Source organism: Dreissena polymorpha, chromosome 3 (assembly GCF_020536995.1).
Source record: "Dreissena polymorpha isolate Duluth1 chromosome 3, UMN_Dpol_1.0, whole genome shotgun sequence".
NCBI classification, from domain to species: domain Eukaryota; kingdom Metazoa; phylum Mollusca; class Bivalvia; order Myida; family Dreissenidae; genus Dreissena; species Dreissena polymorpha.
Window position 1 is genome coordinate 100,267,486 of NC_068357.1, and position 10,686 is coordinate 100,278,171.

General features: G+C 33.1%; 1 protein-coding gene across 6 annotated transcripts in view; it reads right to left on the reverse strand.

Annotated features, from left to right (window-relative positions):
* LOC127870751 (dipeptidyl peptidase 3-like) overlaps positions 1-9,876 on the reverse strand; it is a 28,111-nt gene extending 18,235 nt beyond the window's left edge. The window contains exons 1-3 of one of the 6 annotated variants that reach the window (XM_052413200.1): positions 9,743-9,876; positions 5,760-5,935; positions 1,187-1,303 (exon numbers count right to left, since the gene is read on the reverse strand). In XM_052413200.1, coding sequence (XP_052269160.1) covers positions 1,187-1,303; positions 5,760-5,927 — 285 coding nt within the window. In that variant the 5' untranslated portion in view covers positions 5,928-5,935; positions 9,743-9,876. Of the gene's footprint in view, positions 1-1,186; positions 1,304-1,535; positions 1,717-2,020; positions 2,208-5,759; positions 5,936-9,625 lie in introns of those variants that run through there. The other 5 variants (XM_052413201.1, XM_052413205.1, XM_052413203.1 and 2 more) reach the window with 5 other exon arrangements.
* Between the last annotated feature and the right edge of the window lie 810 nt (positions 9,877-10,686).

The following is a 10,686-nucleotide window of genomic DNA, read 5'->3' on the forward strand; positions in this document are numbered from 1 at the left end:
TAACACCCTCTACATATCAAAGACAACACTCTGAATATATCAAAGTTAACACTCTGCACATTTCAAAGATACACTCTGGAGATATCAAAGTTTACACTCTGCACATATCAAGACAACAGTCTGCACATTCCCAAGAATTCACTCTGCACAAATCCAAGACAACACTCTGCATATATCAAAGACAACACTTTGGGGCCGTCCATAAAGTATGTCACTCTAATTTTGACCATTTTTAACCCCCTCTTTTTTATTTACAACAGGTGAGGTCAAGTTTAAGATAATCGTCCAATTATGCAATATTTTTTACATAGGAAAGATGTTTATGCAGCAGAAAACATATATAATAATAATACTTGCAGCATGACGAAAGCAAGGCTAAACATAAAACAAGGCTTCAAAACAGCAACTCTCCTAGCGAGATGAATCATGAACACCACACTCAGGAGATACTTATTTCATAATATTTTAACATAAAACTAAGTAAAATGTTTCACCAAATCATTAAAAATTATTTTTAAGCTATTAAATTCAACTAAAACAAACAATGAAAAATAAGAAATACAATTTAAAAAAATAATGGGTGACGTCACATGTGGCCTGACCACCCACCTCCCCCATGTAACAAACTGTCACACTTTCTTACACCCCGTCCCCCCTACTGGAGCGTGACATACTTTATGGACGGCCCCTTTGTACATATCAAAGACAACACTTTGCACATTCCCAAGAATTGCCTCTGCGCATACCCTAGAATAAACTCTTTTTTTCCTGTTTGAAAGTTTTATTCATGTCGTAATATATGATACAATCAGAATAAACTTTGTGCATGCCCAAGACTCTGAATATGTGTAGCTGTTGTAAATTGAATTAACATTATGCTGTTTTGTTGTTGTTGTTAATAGTCACCTTTACTAAACTGTGTACCGGGTATACTTAATAGGATTTACACCAATAATACAAAGTGGATTATACCCAAAACTTAACCAATAACATTATTATATTTTCATAAATACAAACATTTGGGTGTGAATTATCTATGTCATTTTGTACTAGTGTAAGTATTATTCTATTCTGGATATTAGGTTCAAAACTTTCACTAATGGGAGACTTCTCTTCAGATATACATATACACATTTTTCACAAATGTGAATTCAAAAGGACTAATGAAAGTGCAAGCAAGCCTTACCTGAATTTCATCTTCTGTAAATCCTTGAAATTTTGCTAGGTCCTGAATTTGTTGAAAGGTCTGCACATTAAACAGCCTGTGCAGTAGAACAAATATTCCTGGAGATTCAGGTGACACCTACAGTAATTAACAAATGCCGTCAAAAATAAGGGTCCATACTTTCAAACCAATATTGAAAACAGTTTTAAGTGTCATTTTTTAGTACCATATTTTTCTTGATTCATACAGAAACCCATTTAGGCTGTTTTATCCTTCTTTAACAGTGACCTTGTTAAGGCCTCCTCTCAAAAAAGGACTTCTTTATGGAGGATAATATTCTTAAAATCTTACAATTAAAAGGTATGTTTACCTTGGAGAATGTATTCCCCTTCCTTATTTTTTAAAGCAACTCTTCCATGCCGAAAATGGATTTCAAGCCCCTTTTCCCAAAGCAACAAAAACTTCCTGTTTTGATATATTTAACTAAAATTCAACCTCATGATCACAATGGTTACAAAACACTTGAATAATTTCAAAGCCATCTTTTAAATGGGATGATGGCTTTTTGTGGCCTATACATACAGACAGCAATCATGTAAGATGACCCATGCATAACTGTATGTGTATGATGTATTAATACTTGTACAAATTGTAGGCAACATATATATATATATATATATATATATATATATATATATATATATATATATATATATATATATATATATATATATATATATATATATATATACAGGGATCATATTTTCCCGCAACATCAATCGGTCTGGATTTAAATGGGGAAAGTGTCCGAAAATTTATATCCGAAATCATGACAAATTACGTTAACATATATACCATTGATTTTGCCATTCATGAAGGTGGTATAATAAATGTACAAGTTTAATTGCCTTTGCATATTTTTTTAAACGGAACATACGAGTTTTCTCAATTGGTTTTATGATTTTTTTTCTCTTTTATTGTTGTTTCGTGTGCTGTTGTATCTGACTTTTTTCATCGTTGTCAATATTATTTATCTGTGTAAGTCTATACCGATGTTTTAAATCGTTGTCGACTCGATAATAGCTTACATACATGCACTGAACCTAACAAATGTCTGTGCGTAGGTTGGATAATGGCAACAAAAAAACCAAATAGTTGAGAAATAATTGGTGTACGTTTTAGTTTGTTGTCAAATAACCCACGGCCGATAGTTAAGATGCGTAGGGATTAAATCACGAGTGCGAAGCACGAGTAATTTGAAACCACGCATCTAAACTCCGGTCGTGAGTTATTCAACAACAAACAATCAAGTACACGAACTATTTTGATTCTAACACGATTTTTACTAAAGATTTATACAATGTATATTAATTTTCGTGTGTACTATTTTATGTGATTTTCCGCCCATAAAAATAACTTTCGGCTGTTCTGTCAATCAGATCCGCAACTTTCATTTAGTTATTGCCAGTCAGTTCGCTGGTGGAAAATGTATCGGCATGTTTTGTTTAGTTACAGCGCGTGTTTTCAGTGTATAGGAGGTTTTGGTGTGACGTCACAAGAGGGGTTTTCCGTTACTAAAAATAGATTGGCCGTCAACCTCTTGATCGCGGCCAATTACATTGTATCAGAGTAAAGGTCGTCGGAAGACTTAATACTTACAATTTCACAAAACAAAACTATAAATACCCGTATTCTTTTTTAAAATAAGAATTTAATAAATGATTTTTCAAAAATAATAAAACATATAATAATTTGAATATTATTATAAGTGGTGTGGATGCGATAGTGTTATTTTTCATCCGCGATTGAAATTTAGTGTAAGGGATGCATTGATTTAGTTTTAATTCCCTAAAGCCCTAAAATAGCTCAATACATTTCAATTTTGAAATGTTTTTTAAATTTACTTTTACATTAAATGAATTTTCGTTTCGTTAACATTGAATGAAAATATTTAAAAAATTAAGCATTCAAATTGAAAAAACACCTGCATATTTTGCCATTTGAACTGTCTTTGCATGAACGCGTATATTGAAAACTCGTCTGTAGTGATAATGAGCGATACAAATCTAGCATTTTATGATACCAATAATCTACACATTAATTTATTTAACGCAAGTATTTTATATCCCTATAATGACCAAACGCGATTGCTTGTTTTCATGATGATGTTTCGAACACTGCAGTAACGCAAGATCTTTACACATTATAGCAGAGTTTACATTTGCAGGTACCCGTTAAATACGTTAATTGTGTAGCAGTAAATGTGTACAATATTTTAAATGTATAGTTAGTAAACACTACTTAAACTGGCTAATATATATACTTATTAGTTCCTTGCTGTTACTCCATTTCGGACAAATGTCTATTTTTAAACATGTTCAAATATTTTATTAAAGCAACTGTTAAGTTTTTTACTTAATATGTCGAGAGATGACATGGAGGTATCATAAATTGTGTTTAATGACCAGACACATGTGGTTTATGCAGAGACCCCATACAGAGTCATACAAGTATAGGTCCCTGGGTTTATGACACACTGTTTTCTTAGTAATTGTCTGGACAGTATCCGATCATATCGAGATAATTGGTTTGTGATAAACAAAGTGGCAATTAAACATTGGGTTAAAAATGCTGAAACAAAGAGTGTCAAAATGGGTGTGAACAATTAAATAAATAAAAACATTTACATTTATCAAGAGGATTTAGTTAATCTGTAACATGGTAAGTTTTTACAGGCATATAGGTTCAAATCAGTTTCTTTATGTTGATAGCATTAATTCAATCTTTTGTTGTTTATTTTCGTCCTTATTTGTGTTCGTTCATAAAATTGAACTTATTCTGAAAGAATTTCAATTTCTGAGTATTTTGTTGTTCTTTAAAAGGGTCGTAAATATGTGTCAAGTAGATATTGTTATGATAATCTAATCACGATGCGGTTCATCAAATGCAAACAATAGCCAAATGGCCGCAGTGTTGACGGCCAAAACTCGAGCATGCGCAAACGTGACGTCATTATCGGAATCCCCAAAACCTCCTATAAGGTCCGCCCACAATAGTATGAATTATTGCAGAATATCCGATTTTCTTCTTTGTTTATATGAAAGTTTACTGTATCATGCATGAAATGCACACTTTCCACGAGGATTATGAACATTGAAGTTTTCATCTCCGAAGTAACTGTCAACGATTTTATCGTGACGAGTACACATTAGGGACCGATAAGTGTGCTAGGTATAAGCCAGTGAAATTATCGATTGATATTGACACGGGGTTATTCACGCATGACTAATACACAACCGCGTGAAATTTCGCTGCTTGGTGTCATACTCTGATACTAGTCGGCTGACACGCGATAATCGAAATACTAGTAATTAGGGTATGTTAGCATGTGCACTGTGTAATCGATTTCATGACATGGGAATTTTAGCACACAGAATCGGACCGACTGTTTGGGATTTTCGATCGGTCTTTCATGACCCCAATCGGTCTAGGACCGACAAAACCGAAAAAAATATGATCCCTGTATATATATATATATTATCTGATAATGTTATTAATTAAAATATTAATGCATTAGCATTCAAGATACTGTCTATAAAAATTTAAATGTTATTAAGTTATATTCAGGATTATAAAATTCCATTCAGAAGTTCAAACAGACCACTTAAATCGTGTTCAGGACAAAAGTGAAATGAAAACACTTGCCTGATTGGGTGATTCGCTTTTCACATCAGATCATAACAATACCCAGTCAATTTCTGAGTTGATAATTGTTGTATTACCACCAATTATTGTCCCGCAAAATGTCATTACAGCTTGATACTCGGATTCTACTTAAAGATAAAACAAGCCCTTGTAAGAGTGAATGCAAACAATGTGAATCTGAAGGCAACCAATTACCATGAGGTAAGGGCTAGTAGCCATGCATGGCAAGTGGCTTTATTGAGATTTATACATCGCTGTTGCGTCAAATGGTTATATTTCACACATTATTTTAAATAAATCTCCTTATTTTATTTCTGTGATGCAAAAGTTATCAAAACAAAGTTTATGTGTGATAATTAACTTAAAGCGAGACTATACCATTTTTATATGTGTAAAATTGTAATAAATTGATAAAAATATGTTACAAGAACATAAAATAGGCCAGAAAAATTAAACATTGACGACGAATTTCATAAAATGCAGCAAAGACAAATTAGCGCACCGAGCAGATCGTGAAGAAGATACAACCAAAGTATTTGTCTTTTTATTAGGATTGAAGTTAGTGTTTGCGTGTCGTATGAATAGATATCGTTGCAGGAATTTTAAAAGAACCATTAAACTTAATTTAGATTCACATCGTACATGTACATGTTTGATATACATGCTTGCAAATTCGACTGTACAGTCATTTTCGATTTCAGAATTAAATATCTGGCTTATTTCGCATTTTTCGACACATGTTCTTCCTAACTTTTATTTTAATTTATATTGAAAAATATGTATAATAAGTTTTTTACACATTTAAATTATATAAATTCATAAATATTTAACAAAATCATATAGTCTCGCTTTAATCCAGTAATTCAGCACATTGTTTCTAACTTGTTACCTGATAGAGAACAATGAGCCCCCCATACCAGCAGGCTCTCGACAGGTAGTGGGCGTACTTCTTCTCTTGCTGGCTCAGCTTGTTGAAGGCTGCAGAGCATTCTAGCAGGCAGAACTCGGTGTCTGGTCTCAAATGGTGCAACTCTTCCATATAAACACTGTCAGACATTCCTTAAACTGGTAAGAAATATCTTAAATATTATATATGGTGGATGCAATATGTTATCTTATAATTTAAACTATTGAAAATCACTGAAATTTTGCAAAAGATTAGATGTGGAGGGACAAAAAAAAAACAATATTAATTTACAGGACAAATGTTTCAAATGGCAACAGTAGAAGCAAATTATTAAGTAGTGACAACATTTCTATTAGCTAACAGCGGGTACAATAATGTACACAAAATTCTCGGTTTCTAACAAGGATATCAGTGAACTGATTGATGGAAAGTCTTTGCCAAGTAATGAAAGTGTTATCAGCAGGGAAGATACATATTCAAATTATTAACAAAGCAACACTTTAAATATAGAGAAATAATTATTGTTTTTACTTCACTTTCAGCTCAAGGCAGAAGTTTTCTGATACTAAGTCCTGAATAAAAATCAGCAATTCTCAGGGATAAGATCAATAAGATTAAAATTGTGTATAACTGTGGGAGTAATCATGGAAGCAAACATTGTGGTAAAAGCAGCATATTTTGGAAAAAAACTGAATTCTTCTAGTTATGTTTTTGCATTTCATCCTTTTCTGATATATGAGAAAAGTATTGCTCATAAATCAATATCAAGGAACAAATTAATATACTTCAGTTGATTTGTTGTGTCCAATAATCAAACACTATCAATATGTTGTAAAACAACATTTGTAATCCCCTTGAAAATAGAAACGATTAATCTGATACAATATTCTATATGCTTTTTGAGTCGAGGGTAATTTTGATCCAGTTGTTACATCACAAATTTTATATATATACATGTATGACTACATAAATTATAAAAATAATTATCAACTTTTGGTTTTTATTTTTGTTGCTTTTTTTCTAATGTTTATCGACTGTCATAATAATAGATAATTGATTGTGTTTAAAGTTGCAAATTGGCATCTTGAAAATAGGTTCTTGTTCAGCCATTGATTCTGACTTAAAACTTACATTGCAGGGGAGGTTAAAGGGGCCTTTTCACAGATTTTGGCATTTTTTAACTTATTCATTAAATGCTTTATATCGATAAATGTAAACATTGGATCGTAAAAGCTTCAGTAAAATATCAAGAATAAAATTAAAAACAGGAAAAGAACATTGCCCGGACCAGGTTTCGAACCAGTGACCCCTGGAGTCCTGCCAGAGTCCTGAAGTAAAAACGCTTTAGCCTACTGAGCTATTCCGCCGAGTACACATTCTCAACGTATTTTATACCTTATATAAGCAATCTTCGTAGTTTCACAAAATTTAACGACAAAAACAGAACTCTCCAAATTATTCAATCGTTTCGCGTTGCAACGCTTTATAATTTTTAGGTTTTAAAATCGTCAAAAGATGCATATAATGGCTCTATTAGACCATGGTAAATGTTCAGTATTACTGTTTCCTCACAAATATCATAACTAAAACGAAAATTTGCGAATCTGAAACAACTTTTTTCAATTTTGTCAATTTACCAAAGCGTGAAAAGATCCCTTTAACATACATGTCAGATCTTGGCAGGAAAGTCCGGCTTTCCGGTTGTTTGTCCCTTCTTCCTGATATGAGACAATTTGTCCCGACATTTATTAAAAAACAATGTACATTCTATAAATTAACAATTAAATTGGTTATTAAAGCTCTGTCTAGCTTAAATTTACCATCGCTTATCCCTTATTGCCCCTTTCCATTGCCTGTACTTGAGTGCACCAGTGTTGTTTTAGACACCTTATCAGCAATTTATCGGCAAATTATTGATTTTATCAACCATTAACACCATGGTGTTTTTATGAAAACGGTCACTAATTGCTATCGATCAGATGCATTGAAGTGAATTAAAAGCCAATTGCTTATGTATTTCATGATATAATCAAGTCCAAAGATACCATTACACAGTGCTTCAGCTACTTGCCTAAATGGAAGGGCATCCCATCCTGCCCTTCCGAAGACACGCCCTGCCCTTCCAAGGCCCCGCCCTGCCCTTTTATTTATTAAAAACAGGAGATGTGTTTGTCAGAAACAAAATGCCCCCTTCTGCACCATTTTGAAGCCATATATTTGACCTTTGACCTTGAAGGATAACCTTGAACTTGACCTTTCACCACTCAAAATGTGCAGCTCCATGAGATACACATGCATGCCAAATATCAAGTTGCCATCTTCAATAATGCAAAAGTTATGACCAAAGTTTTCGGACAGACCGACAGAATGACTGACAGACAGACAGAGGGACTGACGACAGTTCAGAAACTATATGCAACCCTTCAGAGGCAAAAAAAATAAAATTTGAGACATTATAATTTATTAATCTAGTATTACATTGATATTAATGTATTAACTATTACTCATTGTAGACATTTTATTTACATAGTTTAATAAAAATGGAAATAATATTTTCTAAAAATTATTTATAATATAAAAATTAATATATGCAACAGGGACAATTCTGGATATGACCACGCGCTGGACAGTGCCCTTTTGACAAAATACTGCACCCTCCAAAGTGCCCTTTTGACAAAATAGCCCCTCTTCCTGCCATTTTCAAATCCAAGCTGGAGCACTGATAAGGTGGTATTCTGTGTATTATATCACCTGAGGATAGAACTCATGTCAAAACACTAATTTTTTAATCAAACAACTTGAGTGTTGAACGATAAACATTGATGTTTCACATACATTTACTTTGGTTTTCAACTGAATTTCAGAAAAAAGTTTGTACATATTGCATCAATCTAAATTAATAATTAATTGGGATTGGTTTAATAAAACGGTGCTCAATGCGCGCACATTGCATTACACAATTTCCACATGTTTAATTGGGTCCTCTGTCCAGATTGGATGTCAAAAAGAGGCATGCCCCACATTTAACTGTATGGAGTCATTTGTATAGTACACATGCATGTTTACTTCCGGAAGATGGAGAATGATTGTGTTCATGAAATTCTTAAACACATTAATCAACAATTTTGGCCAGAAATGATGAGTTTTTGTAAGTAAATTAATATACTGATTACTGACTACAGTAAAGGTGGCATGATAGATCATTTTAGGAGTCTCACTTTTTGGTAAACTGTCCCCACATTTTTTACAGTCAATGTCCTTATTTTGGCCTGAAATATTCTGGCATGACGTATGGAGATCTATTTCTTGTGAAAAAAATTGTAAACAAACAATGAAGTATAGTCAATACTAATATATCAAAGGCTTAGTGTTTCTTAGGAATACTATATGAACCATACAAATAAATATGAAATATTTGCTTAGAATGTATTGAGTTTTGATGAATTTTGATCAGCAAAACGATGGTGACTGTGTCAAAACTTTTTTCCATAACAACTGCATCATGTGGGAACCTTCTATCAGGTGATTTCACGCGATCTCATTAACCGTGACTCAAAAAGAATCCACCACTCAACAAGAACCTACCATATATATATATATATATATATATATATGAACAAGGTAACGCAAGTACCTCTTGAGACATAAAATTAAATTTACTTATCAATATAATCACTTTAGGCAATATAAATAGCGATCACAATATAATTCTAGATCGATGAAAATATAACCTAGATTATATTGGAAGGGTTGCCTCGAGACAATTTTTTTTTCACGAAAAGCATTTTGCCAATCAAACTACAAAAAAACACAAACTCGTACACTTCAGTCGTCACTCATGCACTCACGTTAGATTTGATCTCGTCTGATCGAACATATGAAATTCAACCATTAAACTATTGAAATCCCCAGCTACTGAACATACTCCTGACGAATAATACACAGATAGGAGTTTATCAACTTACCATACAGAATATCGTTTTGTTTGCGTCATAATGTTTACATCGCAGTAAGTCGGGAATTGTTTATCGTGAAGTCCACGTGTTCACAAGACGCTTGCAAGGGTAAGGGCATGGGGGTGTGTCAATGTGAGGTTTTTATGTGACGTCACAAGAGGGGTTTTCCGTTACTAAAAATAGATTGGCCTTCAACTTCTCGATCGCGGTATAGGTCCCTGTTTTCATGATAATGTTTCGAACATTGCAGTAACGCACGAACTTTACACATTATAGCGGAGTGGACAAATACCTAATTTTTTTAAATATTTTCAAATATTTTATTAAAGCACCTGTTAAGTTTTTTGACTTAATATGCCAATAGATGACATGGAGGTATCATAAATTGTGTTTAATGACCAGACACATCAGGTTTATGCTGAGACCCTATACAGAGTAATACAAGTATAGGTCCCTGGGTTTATGACACACTGTTTTCTAAGAAATTGTCTGGACAGTATCCGATCATGTCGAGATAATCGGTTTGTGATGAACAAAGGGGCAATTAAACGATGGGGTAAAAATGCTGAAACAAAGAGTGTCAAAATTGGTGTGAAAAATTAAATAAAAACATTTAAATTTATCAAGAGAATTTAGTAAATCTGCAACAAGGTAAGTTTTTACAGACATATAGGTTCAAACCAGTTTCTATATGTTGATTATAAAAATCAATCAATTTGTTGTTTGTTTTCGTCCTTTTATTTGTGTTCGTTCATCGGATTTAATTAAATCTGAAAGACTTTCAATTTCTGAATATCTTTTGTTCTTAAAAGGGTCGCGAATATGATTGTAACCTTATCACGATGCGGTTCATCAAATGCAAACAATAGCAGAATGGCCGCAGCTTTGACGGCCAAAATTTGAGCATGCGCAAAAGTGACGTCATTATCGGAATTCCCAACACCTCCTACTTT